This window comes from Colossoma macropomum, unplaced genomic scaffold, assembly GCF_904425465.1.
Source record: "Colossoma macropomum unplaced genomic scaffold, Colossoma_macropomum, whole genome shotgun sequence".
NCBI classification, from domain to species: Eukaryota; Metazoa; Chordata; class Actinopteri; order Characiformes; family Serrasalmidae; genus Colossoma; species Colossoma macropomum.
Genome location: NW_023494801.1, coordinates 27,777,767 through 27,804,575, shown reverse-complemented (window position 1 = coordinate 27,804,575; position 26,809 = coordinate 27,777,767). Strand labels below are relative to the sequence as shown.

At 37.8% G+C, this 26,809-nt stretch overlaps 1 protein-coding gene across 2 annotated transcripts in view; it reads right to left on the bottom strand.

Moving 5' to 3' along the window:
• Positions 1–15,242: 15,242 nt before the first annotated feature.
• slc16a2 (solute carrier family 16 member 2) overlaps positions 15,243–26,809 on the bottom strand; it is a 47,143-nt gene continuing 35,576 nt past the window's right edge. Inside the window, exons 6-7 of one of the 2 annotated variants that reach the window (XM_036589426.1) lie at positions 21,797–22,042; positions 15,243–19,551 (exon numbers count right to left, since the gene is read on the bottom strand). In XM_036589426.1, coding sequence (XP_036445319.1) covers positions 21,822–22,042 — 221 coding nt within the window. In that variant the 3' untranslated portion in view covers positions 15,243–19,551; positions 21,797–21,821. Of the gene's footprint in view, positions 19,552–21,795; positions 22,043–26,809 lie in introns of those variants that run through there. The other variant, XM_036589427.1, reaches the window with a different exon arrangement.

Here is a 26,809-nt window from a genome sequence, read left to right as displayed (position 1 = left end):
ACTCCGTTGGATAGATTAAAAAAAGTGGACGTTTCTGTAGAATGACCTGAAAAACATTTTTAAAGTTCCACACAATGTAACAGATCTAAACCAGTTAAGCTCTTTGTCCAAGCCTGAAACCATTAAGAAACCTTTCATTCTAAGAGTGTGTGTCTGTGTTGAGGTGTGTGTGTTAGAGAGTTGTGTGAGAATGAGGAACTGAAAGAATAAGATAACATTTCCACACTTGGACAAAGATACAAATGAACAGTATTATCAGTTCCTGTGTGACAGGAAGTGCTCTGGTGGGCTTGTTTGGTTTGGAGTGAGAGAGTTAAAATCCCAAACAGAACAAGCGTCTGCGGAAAAGATTTCAGCTGCTTTGTGCGTAACCAGCTATCTAAACCAAAACAAGAACCACTCAAAAACAGGACAAATAGACCAGCCATCTGACCGTAAAGTGAGTAAAGTAAAGTAAAGTATAATGGATAAAAAGCTTTCATAGCTCTTCAAGCATGCAGTGCACTAGGCTAATATTTATGCCTTCCAACCTGAAACAGAAGCATCTTTTAAAAAATGGACTAAACATGTCAAGATTACAATGACAAGCAAATTCCCTTAGTTGTGTTGGTTTTCTCCACCCACTACTGTAAAACATGTTATTTTCTTTTAGTTATACACTTCCTTATATTATTTTTAGAAATGATGTTCAGGTTCAGAGAAAGGAGCAGTTCAATTGGGGAAGGTTTAGTTGCCAAGGGCAGCCTAAGACAATAAGGAAGAAACTTCGGGCCTCATTCATCAACCGTTCTTACGAAGATATTTCTTCTTAAAACCCATCTACGCAGTTTTCATGAAGATTCTGTTTCCTTTTTGGGATTTGTTCTTAGTTAAGAAGAGAGTCTACACACTCAAGAGCACCAAGGTCTGAGCAATTCTGCTGTTCAAGAACACATCATGAATCTGACGTAGACTTTTTCTTAAGACCTTTCTCAAGAACAAGCTTAAGGCCCATTGAGAGGAACCAAGATTCAAAAGAAAAACTCTCTAAAGCTCCAGTCCAATTGTAACCCTGATTTGCCCAAATCTTTACAGTCTGAAACAATCTTCCAGGTCAGTAGCTCGACTGATAGCAATGGATGGCCTGGATGACCATAGTGTGAGAGGAGAAACGAGTCAATGTATAGCTCTCCGATCGAGCTCTGGAGTTATCGGAGGCCCTCCGATATTTCCAATATTAACGCCTCATAATGTAGTGTGAGATGGTCAGTGACGTAATTAAATGAGTGATTTAGACAAAAGCCAATGAGAGAGCCAGTAGAGTAGTTGAGTTCAGCCAAATAATCACTCTTTTTACAATTTCAAGACAGCAGCCAGTTCATACTCTGTTAGAAATAAAGAGTCTATGCAGGTACATTTTTCATTCATCAAGGTACAAACAATGTAAACGTCCCCTCAAAGGTACAACAGTGGTTTTAAGGTTCAATTGTGAACCTTAAATAGGTTTTTCAAGGTGAAAAGTACGTATTTGTAAGTATGTTTTAAACAGAACAAAAAAATAAAAAGCCTGGAGATGACACGGTTGTGTGGAGTCGGTACAACTTAGAAATTATAATTTCAGTGGATTATGGAAAATTATGTTCCCTGACTAAAGGTACTGAGATGTACACTTGAAGGTCCCACCCCAGTGACAAGAGGGGTACTGCCCCAGTTACAGTTTTATATCTTTTTTCTGAGAGTGTAGAAAAATATTTCCCCAGCTTTGACAGTGATATCTGCATTTTAACCCGATGTTCGTCCCCAGATTGCATTTTCGCCACACTTATTGTGTGTGCATAAAAGCACAAACAGGTCCAGTCCAGTCTATCTAGCTGTGAATATGAATATAAGCAACATGACTGCATATCAACGTACTGCATGCAGCTGGCAAAAATGTATGTTTGCTGCTTCTCAAAAGTAAAACTCTTTTTGACGAGTGTAGGACAGACACAATATTCAAAGTAGGGATTACTGACTGGGTCACTGGGGCCAGTGCCCAGGGGCCTCTGACTGCTAGGGGGCTTGGGAAGCCTCAGACAACAAAGCTTGAGGTGGCTCAAATACTTGGGACAATTCACTGGATATGTAGATTTAGGCCTCCGAAGACTCTCGTGCCCAGAGGCCTTACAAGACCAGTAAAGTGTCCACAAACATACTTGTTTATCCTTCATCTCTGACTTACTTCCCTGTTTTTGCTGCTCTTGTCTCATGTTTCTCCACCAAACTTTTCTGAAAGCCTGATCTGTGTGCTTTGATGGCATCTTCCTGTGAGACGCCCACTGCAGGGGTAACAGAATGCAAGATCAGTTGTTACTGGCACTGTATCTGAAACTGGTCTTTACATATTAATCAATGTGTTTCAATTATGCATTTTTCAGTAAGCCTACAAAAGCAGAATCTACGTGGGCCCCTGTCTCTCCAGGGCCCTTGCAATCATCTTAGTCCTCATCGTCCTAAAAGCATGAAGAAGAGAAGAGGAGCCAAGATTCAAAAATGGGACTGCATTCTCAGCTGGGCAGTACAGGATAGTGCAGTTGGGACACAAAGGTTAAACAGAGGCACTGGGATTATACAGAGGAAAGAACTGGAAGACTGACCAGTGACTAATGTAAGTCTATCAGAAAATGGTCAGAGAGACCCGGTGGACTACAGACCATGTCTGATTATACAGGATGTTAGATAACACCTGGCACATGATAGCAAACGCAGTGTTCTTTCAGTTTATTAACTAGGGGAGTGCGGGGGACACAACCTAACGTGGGGCACATTTTAACCCAGACTTTTTATGTTGTTATACAAGGTGAAGCAGCGTGTGCTTCTGACCACATTGCCACATTTCTTAGCCACGGCCTCCTCGTGATTGATTTTTTCAACACAAGTTTTTTGGTTACTGAGCTGTGTAAATCACAAAATCCTACATTACCTTATATTACTTTAATCACCATTTTGTTGCCAACAACGTAGCATCATTTTAAAGCATGTGCTAGCTGGGCTCAAGTATAGCCTGTGTACTGTGGGGTTAGTTGTAAAACAGCGTTACAACTAAGCCACCTTTAGTGAACAAAGACAAATAAAGTTTAGTCTTTTTGTTCCATATTATTACACAGATTTTAAAATGAAAGAGAAAATGTCTAAAAACAGGGATTTTCTTTTACTCTCAAATTATCTTTCAGATTTTAGTATTTTGGTTTTAAATAAGTTTATTAATGAAATTGACATTATCAGCTGATAAAGCTGTAGTTATTCAGAAACAATGTTCCATATTTTACTGATTGTGATGTTTTTTTATTTACTGTTCTACACTGGACAAAAATAAATTTGCTATTATTTGACACAGTCTCATGTGTCCTTATATAACTTGATGTGTATGTGTATCTATGGACTGAGCTGTCTGTCTGTCTGTCTTATAGATAGACGATATATAATGCAGTATGGTTGGAAAATATATTTGTTTCTCACAACATAGAATTATATTGAATTAACTTTTTTTTCTACTAATTCATAGACTTTTCTAGCAAGTGTTACAACTGAACCTCTGTCTGTTACAATTAACCCATCCATGGGGTAAATTGTGACATTGCACTTCCTGTCACTTTCTGTGGAACTGTACATGAACAGTAGGTGCTAGAAACAAAGTTCAAGTGTTCGTTTGTAGCAGAGACGTATGTGTGGCTTGTAGAAAAACAGAATTGTTCCAACTTAAATATTTTTTTAATTATTTCACGAAAACAATTATTTTACGCTCATCTTTAATCGACCACACAATATTTCCACAACAGACACACCTTAAACAGACAAAGTGCTTTTAATCATTAACTTATATTGCTTTTATTATTTTTAATGTTCTATTATCTATTAGTTTAATCTAATTCATTTTGAATGTTTGTAGTGGTCTGGCACTCATGTTTAACTGGCGCTCTCAGACATAAAGCAGCATTTTTATTAGCCTACTGTGAAGCTAATATTTAAAAGCCTAAATTGTTAATCTTTCTGTGATAGAAAGCAAAATATTATGGTTATGCCTATGTTACTGTAACTACCCAAATACCAGAAAAGATAGCAGGACACTGTTGACCCACTGACAGCAAACGTGGTGGCCCACTGGGGGTGGACCAGTCAGTGGGGTGCTGACTTTATTAAGCTGGTGAATAGATGTACGGTTCTATCTAGGTAGGCTAGTTTGGTGACCGTTTTCTAGCTAGTGCTAAAGCTTCAGCAGCTTTGAGATACCCATTTCAGCTTTTAGCTTCAGTTAGCAAGCTAAAGGCTTTACATCTAGCGACACAAAAAGAAAGGCAACAAATAATGATTGTAAAACCAAAGCTTATAGTCAGACAAAGCAATTCTGCATTAAATGTATGTATAACATGTTCAGAACATGTTCTTCTCAAAAAAAAAAAAAACTCTTGGCATTACAGAGTGTGCATGACTAGCTAATTAGCTCACTGTAGCTAACCGCTAACAAGAGAATGCCCCCTCTAAAACCTGACCCCAAATTCCTCTAGTCTGTACTCTTCTAAAGTGTGGAAGACATGAGCTTAACATACTAGCTTGCAATCCTTAGCTTACGGAAATGTTTTTCTCTCGCAAGAGGTGATGTTTATTTGTTTACTCCATGTAATGCATTTTCTACATACCTGACACACATCTACACTCTCAACTGGAGATTCAGCAGTAATACATTACGTCCACCGGTTAACAACAGGCTTGTTGTTCATTAGACAATGACGACAAGCGCACCATTTCCCCCTACTTTGAGCTCCACTTTCACAAGGCGTAGAATTGGTTTCAAAATTTCCCACTCAGTTTGTTCTGACCCTAATAAATCTCTGCTCCCACCCACATTTAGCCCAAAATTTTTCATGTTCCCAGACATTCTCGTTATGAAATGACGTCTGGCCCTGTTAAACTACAGCCAACCTAGCTGAGGGTGCATTCCAGACTAAACTCTTACTGCTCGCTACCCCCTCCTCCTCTTGTACTGCGAACAATGTTGAACAACGTTACTCAAACATAGTGATCTATTACAAGTGTCTAATTATTTATCCCAAATTTTAATGCGATTACATTATTCACTACTTCCTGTCAAATCACACTCCTCATTACATTGCTCTCTAAAAACCATACAAATATGTACCGACTGGAAATCACAATGTAAAAGCCAGTAGTTCTTCAGTTATTTATTTAGACAGAAACAGTTACAGAAACGTCATTAAAAAGGTCTGTTACTATCCCTGCCTTTGAACAAGACACAACCACTGACTGTTTGCTGAAATCTGTTTAAAAGACTAGAAGCTAGTCAGTAGAAACAGTTCAAAAACAGCTGCCTCGAAATAAAATCATCAAGAATAAAATGAAAAGTCCACAAGGCAGTTTCTGAAAGAAGATCAAGTCTGGTCTGTTTAGCTGAGCTTGAGACTTTCCTTTTCAGCTCAGGGATCTTTATGTATCAGTTTAATATTAACATTAAATGCTTTGACAGATTGTTTGTGGATTTTTGGCGCTTCCCAGTGTCACGCCTCCCGCCAGCTCAGCTGAGACTAACACCCCTCACTCCAACAGAACTCCAATTCCCAGAATCCTCTGAGGGATCACATGACCAGCCGTCTACCTATCCACGCTCCAGTTCACCTGATCATTTATTGTTGTCACCTGTTCAACTGCTCATTTAAACAGTCACCTGGTTGCTTGCGAAGTCTTCTGTGCATTACCAAGACTTTTGTTCCAGTGTTTGACTTCCTGGTTTGTTTTCTCATTTACAATTCTAGCCTGACCCCCTTTTTGACTCTGCTTTCCTCTTTAGTGTTGTGACCTTTTGCTAGTGTTTTTCACTCAGACTTAGCTTAGCCTGCATTGCCCCGATTGTACCCTTGCCTGTTTTGTACTTCGTTTTTGGTTTATCCTTCATTAAACGTTTTTTACCACAGCCTACTCTGCGAACGTCTGACACCCACAATGCCATCACACTCAGACTCACAATTGAAGTCATAAAGTCAGCTGTCGCAGATAGCACACACATGCGTAAATCACATACAAAGACAGGTGGATAATCTATATAGAGAAAACGTATGTCTCAAATGCATCAAGTGTAATTGAGATTATTTAAGACGTATAAGTAATGCAAGTAAAAGAATTCTGTCTGTGATGTCATTCCAAGAATTTAAGGCGTAATGTGTTACACTGCTTCGTAATTACATTACTGTAACACATTATTTTGTACTCTGTAACACATTACTTTATACATGTTACTTTGTATGTGTTACTTCTTACTTCGTTTTCGGAGCCAAACACTTGCTGTGAGTGACCACTTGTGTAATGTTGCCTGGTCAGGTAAATCTAATTTGATTTTGTTCCCATAATTTATTTTTCTTTAAAATATTATTAAATATCAAATATTTCATTTCTATACATTTAATTAGTTCATTTTTGGTCAAATTTCACAGAAATGTGAGCAGATATTCCTGTGTACATCACTTCTTGTGAATCACTGATTAACTTGCCCTCTGTTCTCAGAGCCAGGCCTAAGACTGAAAGGCACTTTGTGGAGCCCTCCAAAGGCTTATGGATTCGTATTTTCCCTGTATTTTCTTCTGTTTAACTCTTCACAGTATGACTCGACCTGTTTTATTCTCCATGGCTCATCAGGGCATGACTCAGCATCACAAGTGCTCTAAGTCAACTCTTAGTAATAAGCGGGAGCTGTTAGGCTGTTAGACTTCAGGTAATGCTTCTGCTCTGAAGACCACGTACATCACATACTCAAAAGCTGCATTTGCACATAATGTTCAGGTTTGTCATCTGGTTTAGTGGACGGTGTGACTGGCTCTGGCTCTGGGATTTGCAGCTCACAGGCAGAATCGACCTGACTAACACGTGGAGAGGATGAGGGGGGGTGGGAGGCTTTTGTGGTTTCCACAGATGGAGATCTGCTTCAGGTTCCACTCAGACTGTCCTCCTGTGTCACCTCTGAGGGCAATTTTCCGAGAGTTATCTCATTGGAATGTCGCTCCTGGAGTGTGTTGTCTTTATGTCTTTATGCATAAGCTAATGGAAACATTTTATCTTAGAATAGACACCTTATTTCTCATAGACTTGCTTATGTCTTTTAAATATCCTGCACTTTTACAGTAATTAATCTGTAAAAATACCAACAAAAACAGAAAAAGATAGAAATGAAATTACTGAATTAGTGAAAACTGAAGAATATGTTGCTAAGTTGTTGCTGCAGTTTCTCTGGTGATTGCTACAGGGTTGGTATGTAGTTACTACTATAATAATAATAATAATACTATGGTATCCCTGGTGGTTGCTAAGAAGTTGCTGTGTTGTTCCAGGTTGTTGTTGGGGCGTTGCAAGATGCTAGGGTGGTTGTTAGGGTGCTGCTAGGTGGTTGTCATGGTGTTCCAGGTGGTTGCCAGAGTTTTGCTAGGTAGTTGCTATGGTATACCGGACTGTTGCTTGGGTCCTTCTACCATGGTGACATCTTGTGCAATCTTGCAGAGATATTCTTATAGACGTGTGTAGTAAACATTTGGAGCGGCAGGTGGGTCCTGGCCATAACCTCTGCTACCATCGTACGTTCAAAGGAAAAGTTATGCACAAGCATACCATTCCCAACCACAAGGAACATTGCGTAGATAGTTCAGCATTGACATCTCGAAAACTGTGGGACAAGTTAGCAGGGGGAGTTAGAGGCCCCCAGAGGCCTCTGGCAGTTAGAGGCTTACCTCATTAAGTAATCCATCCCTGCCTTTGGAGTAACTGGTGTAACTTTGAGTTTTCTCTACTCTATTGCGTTAATCCAAACCACAGAGCAAAAGGTTTTGTCCCAGAGGACACCATATAAATGAGGAAGCTCTTACATTGCATCAAACATGGGGAATGCAAAGAACTTCCTTGTGTTTTCCCTTCTTTATCAATCACACCGCTTACATCACCTCTTGCTGCTACTGGGCACGCTCCAACATTGACTCAGACAGGCCTTCAGGTTTCTGTTTTATATGACGCACCATCAAGTCTGTCCTTTTCACTCCAAAATTCACTCCATAGTTCAATGAATAATCCTTTATATGGTATATATGAATCACAAGTTGACTAAACATATCCTAGGCGCCCCTACAAAAGAGTTCAGTGAAATCAAATGAAATTATTTCCATATGTCTGTACCGACTGCTGGAAGGGTTAGTGGTTTACAGTGTGTATGTGTCTCAGTCACAGATGTCTAAATTTGGCTGCTGAGATCATGGCAACTTTTTTAGAAACTACCCTTGGTATGTGAGTTCTTTCTAGAGAATAGTGGAAAAGTGAATCATTAACTCACATGTGCACACATAAATAGACCTTCCATTCTATGGAAATCGACTGTTTACTTTGGTACTTACGGGATCACCAATAAAACGTATTAATCATGGCTGAAATGTAAAACTCCATTTCCAGCTGAAATGTAAAACTCCAGCAAGTTTCCATTTACTTTATCTGGGTGTGTATTATATTCCGTAAGAATTGTAAGTACTCTCTTGCAGGGGCATCAAAGAGAAATTATACTTCAAGGGAACTATTAATCAAATCAAATCAAATCAAATTTATTTGTATAGCGCTTTTTACAACTGATGTTGTCACAAAGCAGCTTCACAGAAATCCGTTTAGAACAACGTTTCAACATGAACTGTAAATCCTCCAGGTGAGCAAGCCAGGGGCGACAGTGGCAAGGAAAAACTCCCTCAGAGCTGAGGAAGAAACCTTGGGAGGAACCAAGGCTCACATGGGGGGACCCATCCTCCTCTGGTCAAACTACGTACAAAATTATTATTCTACTAATATTAATAGTAGTAGTAGTAATAGTTAGGAGGTAGTAATAGTTAGGAGACTTCAGTGTAGAGTGGGCAGCCAGTCCAAGGCAGGTGGCGGTGACTGGGTTGTGGGTAACTGGTCTGAAGCGGGTAGCCGGAGGGCTCTACAAACAATCATCCAGCAGTGTCCGGCCGGACAGGTGGGCAGTCGTTTTCTCGGAAGAAAGGTAGGGAAATGGAGTTAGTTTAGTTATGTATGGGTGTATGTATAGTAGTATGTAAAACATTTCCAGAGTGTGGCTAATGACTCCGGCAGATCTGACTATAACAGCTTAACTAAAAGGAGCGAACCAAAAGGGCACACAGACACGGGAGCACCCTGAGACAATCTGGCATCCCTCCGCTCCACCTATTAAGATTTCAATAAATGAATCGATGAATCATTTTCACTTGGAAATACATTGAGGGTGAACCTTATTTTCAATGCAGGCAGGCATTTACAGCATAAAGGGATTGAAGAAGAAATTAACAGTACAATCAAACAAAATAAATCTGGGAAAAATAAAAGAACAATTCAGAATTAATTAAGAAAGGGAACCATAAAATAAAACCAAGATAATACACCAATTAATAAAATTTCAAGGTAAAAGGATAAATAAGGCAAACTAAAATTTGAAACGGTAAAGTAAAAGGATTATAAAAAGTAATAAATCAGTATAGAATTAGAATCAAATTAGGATTTTAATCAGCAAAACACAATAAAAATAAAATATTGGGAACAAATATAATAATGTTAAATAAAAAAGGATAAAAGAATAATTAAACTCAACTAAAACAGTTACATTCCCTCTGAAGATGTTATTCAGAGTGATTTGGTGTGAATTACTCTGTTCTGGAGAAACTTTCTGAGTCAGAATTGTTCACAGTGGTGGTGATAGGAACCAGACGTCTGAAGAGTCTAATGCCTCTAAATAGCTCCCTCACAGAAAGTTATTACATGAAATGGTTATGAATACACTGTTTGATGTCAGGTGTCAGGCAAAACAGTCCCAAAGAAAACGTATTTTGTTAAGGTTTACCTCAATTTTGCCATCATCATTACACATAAAACTCAGAAGACACATGTAGGTTCACTGGTGGTTTTGGATAGTAAATAAAATGTCTATATTTGTGTTGTAGACATCATGACTCCTGGTTCCTTTCACCACCACTGTAACGAAATCTATTTTAGTAAATTTCTCTACAATTAACCGTTTCTCATGAAACCACTCTGAATCGCTTCACCTGGGCCTCAATAGAAACAGAAATGTTGAATTTTGAAATGAAACTAAAGGGCACTGTGTCAAATTCTTACTCATTAAAAAGTGGAAGTACAGAGCCAAAAATCTACCTGAGTGAAATCAAAAAGAATCATTGACATTTAAGGCATTTAAACATATAGATCAAGTATATATAAGTATAAAGTAAATATTTTAATAGATGTATAAAAAAAGTTTTCCTTTTTGATGTTGTGGTGTTTGGTGCTGTGATTAATGAGCTGTACTGGTATCGCAGTAAAACAAATGAGCATTGCTGTGGGTAATTTCAGTTTACAGTGATATGAAATTGCTTGAATGTTTTAATAAAATAATAAAATATCCTAAATTAAAAAGTGCTGTAACTCAACTTTATAATTATATGGTTAAGATGTAAACAAAGTCATTCAGAGTGTTTTGATATTAAATGAGTCATTCTAGAGAAACCTACTGAGTCAGAATTATTCACAGTGGTGGTGAAAGGAACTAGACGTCTGAATAGCTTAATGTCTCTAACAGCTCCCCTACAGGAAGTTATTACATGAAATGATTACACTGCTTGAGGCCTGAGACACTGTTTTATGATAATTTTGAGACAAGATTTTGGCATTAAACATATACTTGGCATAAAAACTCAAGACACATGTAGGTTGACAATGATGGTTTTGGATAGTAAATAAATGACTGTGTTTGTGTTGTAGACATTGTTGTAGACGTTATAGGCAACCACTGGTTCCTATCACCACCCTTCTAAAGAGTTGGTAAGTTTCCCTAAAATGAACCTTTTTACATCCAACAACCACTCAGAATGACTTTATCAACTGAATTATGCAGAAAGTTTGACAGTAAATATTTTCTGTCCCCCCTTTGTGGCATTAAACTTCATGTATTAAAGCATTACATGATTATAATCACAGACATAAAACTGTGCAGTTGTTGCTGATATGGTGCATACATATCTACATCTTGTCAAAGAGAAACGTGTACATACACAGCATCTGAGCTGAAGTGCATTTTAGTGTGACCGTTTTTGCCTGATTGTGTATATAAGAGAGCAGTAGCTCCCTCTTGAGGCGCACTAGTGACATTGCACACTGCTGTGGCTGCTTACTGAGAGCAGGTGGAGCCAACTGTAAAAAGATGCACCTTTGTGTCCATAAGATTGGCTGGGAGTGTCCTGCCTCCTGCGCTGGGATTGGCTGGTATGCTAACCAATCCAGGAATGGGAAGGCTGGGGGCTTTTAGGTGTTTTTTTTAGGTTTTATATATATATAAAATAAACATCAAAATGTTCTCAAACAAATTGCACCCAGGGTCATTTTACAAGACATTGTCAATCATGGTGAAGGTGAAGGAGCATCCTAAAGTTCTCAGGGATCACATTATTAAACAATACTTGAATGAAAAAAGCTGCAGAGGGAAACCAGCAGTCGCTTGAAATAAGTTGCAGGGCGATCTGAAAGCAGCAGTAACAACAAATTCAGACAAATCAAACTGTTTTGAACAATATACTCTGGTCAGATGAAACAAAAAATAGTGAACTATGTTTGGAGAAAGACGAGCTGCACATCTGATCCCAAGAATACCATACCCACAGTGAAGTATGAAGGTGGGAGCATCATATGCAAATGGCACCGTGGCATTACACATCACTGATTAAAACATGAATAGAGCGAAGGGACATATTAAAGGAGAACTTAACCTCATCCGCCAAGAAAGTGTCAAGTAAGACAATGAACCCATACAGCCAGCTTAACTAAAGGCTGGTTTCTAAAAAAAACGTGAAGGTGCTTTTGCTTGGTCTAGCCAATCTTCAATCTTTCACTGAAAATGTATAGAGAATTTTGAGAAGTCAAAGAAAGGGACCCTTGTAACCTTGAGGAACTGATTCCAAATTAGAATGGGCCAAAACTGACCCTCAGTGCTACAAAAGAGCTAATTACTTCTTACTGTAGACTGGCAAAATCCCAAATCTGTAACTGCCAACAACACAGGAAAGTTTTAATGTTACTAACATGTGGTGTCTGAATACATTTTACCTACCATTTACGTTCTTTCATATCTTTGTTCATGCTTATCAACACATTCTTGTCCGTTCATATTTATAAATACAAAGTCAAAAGACATTATTTGTGTAAATCTGAGTGGACATATGTGGTGGATGTACATTATGAAACAAAAATGCATCTGAATGCTTGTTTTCCTTTTGACTGTTTATATCACCAAACCTGTAGTGATCAATCATTCAGTCTTAATCAATAACTGATAAAATCATAACTCAGCAGTAACTAGCTGACAAAATAGGGATAAGCATAGTTGCAGTGGTGAATATATATATTTTTTACATACATTATTTGAATATATTTAAATGGCTTTTGGCCTTTATAGATTAGTGCTATTATTTTATATTAGTGCTATTATTTTATATTAGACATATCATCATACTGTAACAGTCAAAAACAAATAACTAAAAATAACAGAAAAATGACCCATTTGGTTTAATGAAGCTTTCAGAGACGCATATAAGAGAAATATCATTTTATTGACATGACAAAATAGTTATCAGCGTCATACATTATTGTAACACAAATGCAAATTGGAAAAAAAATTAAAGTACAGATCATTTACAGGAAAAATGAGTGGTGTGGTGTGACGTTGGTTTAACATATAAAACAAACAAAAAAACAAATTATGTTTATTACAGGTAATCAAAAGTACTATTCACATGAACACAAATTCCATGTATCTAGCAGCATAACTTTAATCCTTTTAATTCACTTTGATTTAATCATAAGAGGAATGACAAATAAGCAGAAACAAAAATAAAAGGAAAGAAAGGTGGAGGCTTTAAAAGGAGACATGCAGAGAGACTGAAAAAGAAAACAAAAGCGACACTTTGAACGGACATGCTGTGATTAATCATTTATTTTATTCTGCACTTGTGTGATGTAATAATTGTGTTTTATATCATGTAGATTTTATCCCCCTGTAAATATTGCTTTAAAGAAACAAAACACATCCCTTGATTTCTGTGTCTGTGTAATAATCTTTCTGAGGGGATATATGTCCAGATTACCAGCCAGTCATATGAGTTTACTTACATATGTAATGTATTCGCAGGCTTAAGTACTGTATGTAAATAGTTGTTATACAGGGATGACGGTGTGACTCTTTATATAAAGTGTTGCTAAAAACATCATCACTAAGTGGTAAAGTCATAAACAACAAAGGTTCATATGGCCCTTTTATACACTAAAGGGTCACTCTTGGAGCATCTTTAGACACATCAATAAACTTGGCTTATGCTCTACAAAAAGTGTGTTCAGTCTTATAAGTTCATCATTACAGTCTGTCATATATTTTCATTAGAAAAGAACAGGTTTACAAAGCAACTCGCAAAACTCGGCGTGCTCATAAAGCTATAGGTTTAGTATAGAGGGTGATTAAAATATGTACAAGATTACAAAAAATAAAATGTTATCTTTATATATTTACGCATATATGTGATTCCACACTCCGTACACTCTGTTTTACCAGTACATAATAAAGTCCATCAGATCTGTGGAAACATAATCAATAATCAATTAATTACTAATCAAAAAAGTGACAAAAAAAAAAAACTGACAAAATGGTGAGTATCTACTGGCCCTTTTTAAAGCAGGCACGGTTGTGAAGGTGAGATTTAAAGCCGTTTTTGACTCCTGTGGCCACTTGCATCTACATCTTAAGTATTCATCTTTAAAGCTGCAAGTTTAAATGAAATTTGCAACACTGGGTCTAAAACTCAGTCTACCATTATGATTTGTTTAATATTTTACTACAGATTTCCTAAAGTTAAGGTAAAGAGAAAACGTAAGGCCAAAATCGACTTAAGATGTTTTGTGACCACTGAGCTTCACAGAATGATACTGCAATTGTTTATTGATCTTTGAGTATGAGACATGCTGAGGAGCTTACAGTGCACTGGCTAATTCTTACATATTTTAATAAACTACTTATTGTAATGTTGAGAAAGGGGAAAACAGTTATAACAATAGTTCAGTCAAAAGGCTAACGTTGCTAGCAATTAATGAAACAGCGACTAATTAGCACTATGCAAATTACGTCCTGCTAATGTCCTGCTATAGGGTTTCATTTATGGTTAGCCACATTAGCACATCTGGGCAAGCCATTCCTTTAAAATGAATAATATACAGTCCTTAATGTAATCAGCTTTAACAAAAATATTCACAGAGACAGAAAGACAGGGACACCGTAACTTACGGTGTAGTAACATCAGCTGTTGGCTAATATAAAAAATATATAACAGGCACTGTGCAAAAGTCAGAGACCACCCTTAATTTATTTAATTCAATTAAAAAGAACACCATTAACTACAAGCGGTTCAGTTTACAGCATAAAAAAGCAAACAAACATATTTAGAACAAAATTACAGGAAAGCCTCAACAACTAAATATAATTTTAAACTGTTCAGTATTTAATGTCCACCTTTTCCATTCTTTAGGTACTGTTTATCTGATAGTAGTTGGTTTGTTAGGAGTCCCATTTATTTTCTCCTTCTTTTTTCAACTATAATTTTGAAAACTCATGTTTTTTCACTTATTTTCCTTCGATTTTCCCATTTCCTACACAAGTAATAACTAATAAAGTACATGCTAAAAGTGGCCACACTGATTTGCTATCATGTTTTCTAGATGCCGATACTCAGAAGCTCCCAACTGATGACATAAACAACTCGCGCTGACATAAACTAACATTAATCAATGCTACCCTCTGTAGGTGTTATTGACAAACATTAAATAAACAAACATTGCTCACTGCTGCCCTCTGAAGATGTTATTAACAAACATCAAGTAAACAAACATTACTCACTGCCACCCTCTAAAGCGATAATAAACATCAAATAAACAAACATTACTCACTGCTGCCCTGTAAAGGTGATAAACAACTAACAAACAAACATTATTCCTTCCTAAAGGCATTATTAACAAACATCAAATAAACAAACATTACTCACCACTGCCCTGTAAAGGTGATAAACAACTAACAAACAAACATTATTCCTTGCTGCCCTCTAAAGGCATTATTAACAAACATCAAATAAACAAACATTACTCATCGCTGCCCCCTAAAGGGCCCTGCGATGGACTGGCGACCTGTTTCCTACCTTCCGCCCACTGACCACTGGGATAGGCTACAGCACCCCCCTCGAACCAGAAGGATAAGCGGCTTAGATAATGTGTGTGTGTGTGTGTGTGTGTGTGCGCGCCCTCTAAAGGTGTTAACAAACACCAAATAAACATTACTCGTCACACTCTAATGGTTGTATAGCACCAGTTAAACGTTAGAACCTTTGTCGTGATCGTAAGACCTATGATATGTTAATAAACACGTGACTGTGAAAGCCAACAAGTGAGGAAAATAATTGCTGTCAGCACAAATCACTGTGATAAGGCAGTATTGTAACAATTGTGGCAAGCCTACTAACCTCAGAAACATCTCCTGAAAAATGAATAACTTGTACTTAATGGACATTTAGACTGGAAATAAATAAAGGGTGCTCTCTGACTTATGCATCACACTGTATGTTGATTTGCAAAGCTTGACTGATTGAAATAGGAAACAAATAAGCCAGTCATATTAGGTAAGAAGAGAGTAAAGTTTCATTATGGAATTGAACGCACTGTCACACTTTGAAAATGAAAACGTCATATGCTTATGATCTGCAGAATGTGGAACAAATCACGAAAGACAGAGGATAAGTAAATGAAATTAGGTGCACGCACACAGACACACAACTACATCCACACACATACGGTTTGGCGGAAACTACATTATGTTAAATTATGGAAGACAAACCGAGCTAGGTTGCAACATTCTGTAACTATGGCGACAAGAGACGGTAATTACAAGGGCTGGGAAACGCTCAGCTGATGTTATGGCACAAGGAAAGAAATGGTGCTGAAATCTTGCACAAAATGACTCTGATCCATCTACAGGTCATCACTTTCAACATTCAAATGCCAGTCTGCAACTAAGCAGCTGTACCATCATAGCGTGTGCTGAAATGAACGCTTCAAAACTGGCCCAGTGAGGATGGAATGTGACAAACCATGAAGAAAAAACTCTCAAAGCGCAATCCCTGAGGTTCTGAAAGATTACAAAGTGGAAACTGCCATTGGGGATCACTCATACATACATACACACACACACACACACCAGACACAAATGGCACCATAAACAACAGATCTGTCACTATGGCTACATCTATTTCTACTCGCAGTAAAAAGAGAGACTGTTTAAAAGAGGATCTGTTCAGGGTTTCCCCACTGATAACAGTTCAATGCAGGCAGAGAGAAAAAGAGAACACAGGGAAAGAAAGAGAAAGAGATGCTTGTACTGAGGATCATTTGCTTTGAGGCTCGAACTCTTCACACTTACTGCAATTACTGAATCCTAGCGGGTAAATGCAAAAGGACTGAAGTGCACAACGATTGTAAAACTGACAGTATATATCTTAGCGAGTAGATTTCTGAGGTATGTGTGTCCTTGTGTTGTTCCTATTAAAAAGCCTTTTTTTCACCAATTCACTTTTTCAGTGTAACACTACAGTGTCCTTCAACCAATAGATCAAAACTCAATCAGTCTTCAAACATTCTGCGTCATTTTATCAACCAGTTTCCTTTTAAGAGTCTACTCTAGAGGTATGTGGTTCCAGTAGTTGAGGAACATCAGCACTGTTTCATGGATAAACCTGAAGAGGAGCTAATGAGGCAATTTGGTTTAAATCGTGACTGACTCTTGGCTTTTTATCCTTATACCAGTGATCAGGTGGCGTGTATGCAGCAGACCAATCCTAATTAAGGATGCATAGCTCTAAGGCTCCCTTCACATGGTGAAAACTTCATGCAACTAGTTGCAGACTGTGAACTGCATGAAACATCATTTCTATACAACAGTTACACACAGCAATTCAAAAATGATCAAAGTCACACAAAACATTTGATTATTCCATTCATAGCTAGTATTTTTTTTATATATTGTATCATTCTGGCTATAAAAAATGATCTGCAATGTGTTAGTCTAAATTTGCATCTTTAAATTAAATTTATGTCAAGAGAAGGGAATTTATTAACCTAGCTATGTAGATCATGATATATCAGACTACCAGCAGATATTTTTGGTGCTTTATCAGCAGGATTTTCAGTGCTGCAGTGATGCATACATCCATGAAAGTTTAGAATTGACTGTGGTGAAATTTGAGGGGGGAGCACTCGAGAGCATGTGGAAGCACATGGAACCCAGACAGATGCACTAGCTCTATTCTCGGGATGAGGCTAAGCCAGCTGTGCCTCAGTGAAAAGGATCCTGAACAGAATGAAAGCATTATAAAATACAATTAGTATACATAGTGAACAAGAGGGCACTTGTGCAGTGTGAGGGCAAAAGGGCAGGGGCTGAAGCCCTCCTGGCAGTCTGTTTGTGCAAATGCCTGGTCTGACGTGATCACATTTTACATTACTGGTGTGACTAGCTGTTTTAATGAAACTTTCACAAATTTGAGACAGTTGCAACTGTTGTGAGTGTCAAAGAGGTTTCAAGTGCGTTGCCAGAAACTTTCGTTTAAATTTAGTTTCATGCAGGTTTCAAGTGATTGAAGTTGCACAGAAGTTTCACTTTGTAAAGCCAGCCTAACAGACAGGTGTCCATGACAACATCACAGTGGCCAGTAATGTTGAAGATCTGAATGAAAGAACTCAGTGACATTTACTGACACTGATTATAATGGCCAATGATAATACACTGTATGTGATTAATGAGGAAGTGAAAGAAAGTTATATTTCTGATGTTTTTCTGACCAATGAAAGAATTTCACATTTAATTTGTGTGATGAAAATAAAATAGAAGCCAAGCATGAACAGAAAAAAAGAACCTAAAAGAGGGCACAACAAAATATCTTAAAGAAATTCCAAAATCATTTCTCGAACAGCATAAATACTGACCTACAAACTGTCCACTTTGGACACTGTGTAACACTAAAATATCACAATGCCAGAAGCAATCCATGTCCCGTACATTTTTGCTGAGTCATGAATGAATCACTGTCTATCTCCAGAATCTCCATTCATACACAGACCCATTTAATCTCTCTCTCTGATTGTCTTTGCAAGACACAACACAACTCCTCCTCTGTTGCTCCATTAAAATAAATTTCATTTTTTGCTCCCCAAACATAAAAAAGCAGCTCTATTTGCTTTTTACTGATCAAGAATGAGCAGGAACCCTCAAAATCATTAAGAAGGCTTTGCTCCTACTGCAATATATAAGCTGTTGTTATTTGTTTGCACACAAATAAACAAAAGCTGATAAAATCAGATACAAAGAAATCAAATAAAATCATATAAATCTCACAATTGATGCATCTGTAGTGATTGTTTTGTCCTATGAAGGCTATGACTGTTGTTGCTTAACCTAATCACTGAACAGGTTATGAAATATGGTAGGTCCCATAAAGAATGAATTAAGGCTATATTATCATAGCTCACTGGCACCAAGTGTTGCAATTGACTGACTGGCTCTAAAGAAATCAGCACAGTTTGACAGAGTTTCGTTACTGCATAGTAAAACCCTTGGCTGAGGTTTGCAGCGATCTGTGAAGAATTAGCTTACAAAATCATCTTTCCAAGTCCGCATTTAACCCCTTAAACTTTTTATTAAGTAGTAAACTTATGATTTATTACTACGTATTTACTATTCATTACTGTGAAACTATTGTTCTGTAACTAATTTTTAAGTTATGAGAGTTATGAGAATGCGGCAGTTTAAGGGGTTAAAAAAGCGGTTTTACTGCAACATTTGAATGTGGCATGTACTGTAGCGGCAATGGTGTTTCATATAATCCCAAAACCACATGAGAGGTCATCAAAGTCCATAGCAGAGAACTGCATGAACAACAGAAGGAACAGAAAAGCCACGACTGGGGAGGAGATACCACATTTTGTAAAAAAAATAAAAACCTATATGTAAGCATAAAAATTTAAGTTTTAAACAAAGAAATAAAACAACAGGGAAATATCTTCAAAAAGTGTTTTGGGGGAATGAAAATCTCTTCTTCTACACAGCAACCCCTTCTTTCCATGCTGTGAAGACTTTAGACTCTCTTGGGTAAAATCATGGAGGACTTTAATTTTCCTCTGATTTAAAACCACTCATAGTGTTTCGGACTGTGTGATGCATGCTCCTTTTTGCTGTTTGCAAATGTTTTTTTTTGGGCCTCAAACCTTGTAATGTGTAGGCGAATATCACTCAGCTCCCTTCTGGAAACACCACAGAAGATGGAGGGGTTTCCGAGCCTTCTTTCCAGAATTCCTCAACGCTTGGGGGAAGAATGGGGTGGGGGGGGTGACGGGAGGCTGGGGAGGTTTTCATAGATGTGCAGGTCTCTTCTCCTGTATGAAAAGTAGGAAGAGAGGGGGTTTGATTTGATCTGAGGAGGGAAATCAATGAAGCTCACCCACACATATGCACAAACATGAAAACATCCACATCCACACAATGAGCAGTGCTGGAGTGAACTGTGAATTCCTGCGGAGACAGAGAGTGAAAGTAATAGAGATGGAAAGAAGGAAATATAGTGCGTGAGAGATGCAGATAAAGGGACAGAATAGACAGTGAGAAAGAAGAAACAATAAAGTTTAAGCCTGACTACTGACGTCTGTAAGAGGAGGACAATATGGCCAAAGATTTCTGGACACCTGCTCATCCAATGTTTCTTTCAAAATCAAAAGCATTAAAAAAGAATTTTGTCCCCTCTTTGGTGCAGTAACAGCTTCTGCTCTTCTCGGAAGGCTCTACACTAGATATTGGAACAGGAGGATTTTATTTCATTTAGCCACAAGAGCATTAGTAAGGTCAGGTTCTAATGTTGGATGATTAGTTCTGGATCACAAACATCACTCCGACTCATGCCTAAGGTCCTGGATGGAGCTCTATCACTCCAGAGAACGCAGTTTCAGTGCTCCACAGCCCAATGCTGGGGGTCTTTATACCCCGTTTGGCATTGGGCATGGTGACCTTAGACTCATGCACGGCTGCTCCAAAGTGTCCCATTCTAATGGTCAATGCTTTTCTATAGAGATTATGCAATTCATTAATAAGAGGGAGTTTTGGTGTATGTTACAATAGTGTATGTTACAATAAATCAAATCACGACAGGCTTTTTGAGTTTATCATAGCTATCATTAGAAGGGGAGAATGGGAAACAACCTGCCAGTTTGTTTTGTGCAAAATAATTGCAAAAATATTTGATCAAGATTTTTATGCAACCAACCTACACATCTCTCCTACAAATGAAAATGTAAACTTTGTTTCCATCATCTACTGTGTGTGAACAATTAATCTGAAAGTGGCACAACTGCAAATGTTAAAATTTATCCCAAAGGTGGAGAGGGTAGCTGTAACAGTCAATAATAACCTGGTGAATCAATGCAAAACACAATTAATTCAATATAATTATATGTTTTCTTTTAACCAGACCAGCTTTTTAAATACAAGAAATACAATGCAACATAAAATTTACAAATATTTTATTTACATGACACTAAGAAAGGTTTTCATAAATATTGTCTTTAAGACTTTCAAAAAAATTACATTTGGACTTGGTTTATTTGGGGATGCTTTGTTATAACACTGACCCCACCATGTGGAGGCTATACTGCAGCCTAGCTAGCTTATGCTGTGAGTTAATGACATGCTTTAAAATGCATTATTACAGGGAGCAAAAAAGCAATTAAAATGGTCTGACGTCTTTCATAAAAAAACATATTTATACCAATTATAGAGGCACTGTATATTACAGCCAGTCTACAATAACTGCATAAACTCTGTACGCCTATTATGACGGCTTCTTAATGTGTTAATTTATTTTTAACAACTGTTTTAACTCCTGTTTCTCCTTAAACAGATTTTGTCACTGTAGATTTTAAAAAATATATAAATTGCACTGTTTCATAGCCTTTTTAAAATGTGGCACTGTTTTGCTGGTGACCTGTCCAGGATGTATCCTGCCTTCCACCCAGTGACTGCTGGGATAGGCTCCAGCTCCCCCCGCGACTCAGGAGGATAAGCGGCTTAGAAGATGTGTGTGTGTGTGTGTGTGTTTCGCTGGTGCAAAATTTGCCCAGTCCCAATAATTTGCAAACAAAATATTATGTTACATAACATATAACATTCTAGTTTTGTGATGTTATATAATGTTTTGAGAATCTCACCCCTGACTGGCCATCAGCACTGATCCAGATCCTTTGAATACTAAAACCCTATTATCATTCATTGCTCATTGCTCTATTATAGCAGATTACTCAGCTACATTTCAGTCATTAATATTTAGTTACTAAAACCTTTTTTCTATTTAATTTCAATATGTTGACTGTGTACTGCTTTGAAACTGGTCAAGCTTCTGACTTCTGAAGATTTTAGCTTAGATCAAAACTACAGCAGATGAGACGAACAGAGCCTGACAAACTTCACTTTGTAAGATGACAGATGCTGGATGCACTAAGAAGTTTAATAAAATTGTCTTTTAGTTTTATAGGGAACACAGGGAACTTAGTACTTGTTATCTGGAAAGATACTTTTGCTTTGTTTCATAGAAGCAACAGTACTTTTACTCATGTACTGGTTTGGGGTACCCACCTATGACTTTGTGTAGGTACGAGGCTTATATGTGTGTCTCCATGTCCGTGTATCCAGGCAGCATGTCTCCATTGGAGCAGCTTTTCAACATCCGGTCTGTGCTGGGGTCAGAGGCTTCGGCCTGGCGTTTCTGAAGACGCTTGTACACCAATGGGACAAAAAACAGCACAATACCCCCAACAATCGGGGGCACGCCGGCCAGATAGAATGCCACATGGTAGTTCCCAAAGTAGTCATGAAGAAGACCTGTAGGAGCGGGGGCGGGGCGGGTATGGGGGTCGGAGAAAGAAAGTTTAACACAGAAATGATGCTAAAACTGTCACTAGATGAAATGCCTTAAATATGTCTTTTCCTTTAATATGCTGACTCATTATGAAGTCTAGCTGTGGCCAGTCCACATAGAGAACTTCTGCAGAAATGTGAACTTTACACAAAATAAATACACTGAACACTGGTCATCTTTAAACAATCTAACTATGAACACGTTTTGAAAGTGCAAACCTGCTCTGCCCTGAGCCACGGGTGTTAGAGGCCAGTTAAAATGCCACTCCGTTCAATTCAATTCAATTTGTCATTAAAACATCATGTAGTCTTTCTTTGTGTTCTGCAAGACCTCAGGAGGAAAAAACCAGCCCAGACCAGACTGTGAGGAAAGTGGTGGTGGATGGAGTGCTGTACGATGGTTAATTAGGCTGCCTAGTCAACCTACTTTAACCATTAAAAGTCACAGCTATTGCCAATGATAAAAGAGTGGCGTATTGTAATAAGAAGAATTTCTTAGTCACAGCTCTTCGAAATGCTGTTGGAAGTGCAGATAAAAACATACATTTTAATTCCTTTTTAGGAGCTAAACAAAGGAAAAATAATACCACACAATAACATACATAATCTAAAATCTGGCTTGCATTAAATTATTTTATTATATTCCAACATATTAACTGACATTAAACGTGCAAAATGTTGAAAGTCAACCAGAATTAAACACCTATAACAGCAAGAAAATAAGACAATTTTAGACAGTATAACATTTTATAATCTATTTCAAGATTTTTTAGATATCTGCAGGAGCACTGTAGTATAGCAAATGCAAGTAATAAAAGGGTTAACATGAATAAAATTTATATTTGCAGTTTAAAAATACAAACTCGGCCAAATGTCGAATGGCCCATTAAAACTGTGCTATATACTGTACACAGCAGGAGACGGAGCATTAATGTGAACAAATGTGTTGAGAGAATAGCAGGGGTTTCAGAAGGTTGCCAAGTATCTGGAACAAAAATCAAATGAGAGCCAATCTAAACCAAAAACAAACCTTCTAGGGAGGCAGCGCTTTGAATAATTCTCTGAAGAGCTCTTGACACCCCATAGATTATCCTAATGTCCTGGAACCGGAGACGAAGTTCTAAGAAGTAATTTTACAAAAGAACGATCTAATGTTCCAAATCTGTCAAAAATATGTGATATTCCAAAAGCACCTCCAGCATAAGTGCAACCCTGGGTCAGTGAGGACAAAGAAAAAGCATTATGTATGGGGTACATCTGAAGGCTACAATGACTGGCTCAGCAAAATAAAGTGAAAGTGAGAGCTTTGGAATTTACCCTCAAATATAAATCTATATCCGGCCCAATGAACCTAGAAAATGGAAAACCTATGCACCATGTATGTGTGTGTTTTCTCATATTCTGTAGGACTTAAGTGCAGCCAGCTGGCAGACTGAATCAAATTCTTGTTCAACATATTTACTCAAAATCTGATTTGTGTTTAATTAATCTTAAGTATGCTTTCATCTTCTCTCACTACCAGTGTATGTGGGAGAAGATATATGTAACACACACACACATACACACACACACACACACACACACACAAGAATTCTTTAGCAGCAAGAAATACATCATACAGTCAGACAGCCAAGTATGAACAAAATATAACACAGTCTGTGGACAAGGGGGAGACCTACACTCTCACTCTCTCTCTCTCTCTCTCTCTCTCTCTCTCACACACACACACACACACACACACACACTCACACACACTTAAGCACATGATCTGAGCTGAAAAACACATTTTAAAGATAAAAAAAGCAATATAGTGTCTATATCAAGAGAGCAGCAACATCTGTTTACCATTCCCTTTAGCTATGGAGTTTTCATTTTGACTGTTTGATATTGACTTTTTATTATTTTTTTATTAGTTTTGAGAATGTGGAAAAAATACTACTTCAGGCAAGAAGCAGCAGGTACTTTAACAAAAAACGTGCAGGGTAGTTACTCTGTAAAAGAAGCATGCATTTATGTACAAGTTACCTGCTTTAAGCACCTCCTTCAAATAGTCATGCAAATCGAAAAAAATCAAATAGTAAAATCAGGCTCACAGATATTGCATGTTAAAATGTCATAAAAGAGTAACACATGCCAGCTATGTCTGTGCCTTGTGTTTACCACAGCAGGATTTGCTCTAAATCGGCTTCCATTTTGTCTGCACCTAATGCACAGTGAAATGCTTCTAAGTAGAGCTAAATAATAGGCTGAGGTTGAAGGTTACTGTGAAGATCGCTTTAATAAAAATGTTACCAGCCAAAAGAGAAAATGCTACAGGCCAAAGGTGTCCAGTTCTAGGCCTGGAGGGCCCTAATCCAGCAGTTCGGTGGATACCATCGTGTAAATACTTTGCATACAATTTAAAAAGCAGCATTTCTTCTGCCAGCCAACACTGCAACAGAGGATAAGAGATCCTGCTTTATGAGTTTCTTTTTGGTATACCCAATTTATTTTTTATTAAAATCATGTTTTTTTTCAGTCAGCAATGTTTCTATAGTGATGCGGATCTAGACTTTAATGTGTAAAACTGCCAAATTATCATTTTAACAGTTCCCTCCAGATGGTACATTTGATTGAGACAGTAACATTCCTTAGCTGAATGAATGAAACTTGTAAATGGACAGTTATATACTTGTCACATCCCTGTAAACAAGAAGGACAGCGGACAGATGTTGCCTGTTGACACAGGCACTACTTTCTTTTTCTAAACTTACTGTTTAAAGACCTCTCTCTGGTAAAGGTACAGTTGTGATTTCCTAAATAAGATGAGTACAACAATTATGTATTCATCAGAATAACTTCTCCTTCAGGTTACTGAGGCTGCAGCCCCAACTATCTGGATCTGGGCATCTATTCCATAGTATCTGCTAAACCAATTAAGCCAAGATAAGGCAGTATTCTCTCAGACTCTATCTGGGAAAGCACTAACTGATATTGCTCCTGTTGCTGCCTCTAGAAAAAGAAAGATACAGTAATTCTCCTGATAGCCCATGTAAAATGTCCATCTCCTCAATAGGAAATAAAATCCAGATGAGTGGTGTTTTGTTCAATATTTCCAAGATATAAATGAGGTACGCTGCTGTAATCCTAACACCATGCTAGCTTGCATACTCCTTGAAGCCAAATGGTTTTCTGTTTTTGAGTTATATAGGCCACATTACCTCCAAAAAGAGACTCCAGATAGTTTCACAATGTGTTAAGTCACATCATTTTTCCCGACTAGCAAAGACAAGTGTTTGTCTGTCATCCAAAATGCCCCTGTTCCTACTACACAGAATAAATTAAAGCATTCCTAGACATGACCTTTGTAGACAATGAATTCCTTCCTTTATACTCTACAGTCAAACACTCCTGAACTTCCACAGAGGCCCTAACCCTAACTGCAGACACTTAACTTTTCAGTATCTGCAACCAGCCTTATGTCACTATCACAAACTCTTTAAACTGCAGTCATTAGCAAAAAAGTTTTGCTCACCCAAAATTACTACTTTTGTTCCTACTACTCTTCTCCCTACTGAATGTGATTGTGATTTTCACCTTTCCAAACAGCAGAACTCTTCAAAATAAAAGTGCTAAAAAGGTGCCATCAAAGACCCCAAAAGAAGGGATATTTCCTCAAGTTCTATACCAATTCAAGGTGCTTTCTAGAACTGAATATCTGAGCCAAGCACAATTTGGGAACCCTTATTTTAAAAAAGTGTGATTTTTATTACACCTCTCCCTAAACCTGATCTCACTGTCTGCATTGATGAATCCTCATTCATAAATGTTTTGCTGCAATCACTTGTCTCTCTTTCCTTCGCTATCTTAAGGCAACTTTGGTCAGCTAAGTGGGTAGCAGTCATTGTAGCCTAGCTATGTACCTTGGCTCTAAGTACAGTTCCTGATTAATTGTGTATTCTGGTCTCTTCATGGTTTTCTCACCTTCTCTGGTTCTCTTATTTCTAATTACGATGATGTCAAAGCACTAACAGATGCAAATGGCCTTCAGAAATAGCTGTCATAGAATGCAGAGCCCACACTAATTCCTCTGCTCCCATAGCTACAGCAGAGCAAACTCGGCTGCCAGGGCTGTAGCCCTTTTGCCTCCCCCACAACACTGTCAGTTTCTCTTTGAGTTATATAGGCCACATCACCTCCAAAAAGAGACTCCAGACAGTTTCACAATTTAAGTCACATCATTTCTCCTGACTAGCAACGACTCAAAGACAAGTGTTTATCTGCCTTCCAAAATGCCCCTGTTCCTACTACACAGAATACATTAAAGCATTCCTAGACATGACAGGCCTTTGTAGACAATGAACTCCTTCCTTTATACTCTACAGTCAAACACTCCTGAACCTCCACAGAGACCCTAACCTAAACTGCATATACTTAACTTTTAAGTATCCGCAACAAGTCTTATATCACCATCACAAACTTATTAAACTGTACTGTCATTACAAAAAAAAAAACGTTTTGCTCACCCAAAAATACCACTTTCGTTCCTGCTACTCTTCTCCCTGCTGAATGTGATTGTGAGTTTTACTTTTCCAAACAGCAGAACTCTTAAAAATAAAGGTGCTAAAAAGGTGCCATCAAAGGATTATATTTGGTTTCCTAAAGAACCAAAGACCCCAAAAGTAGGGACATTTTCTTAAGTTCTATAGCTACACCAGAGCAAACTTAGCTGCCAGGGCTATAGCCCTTTTG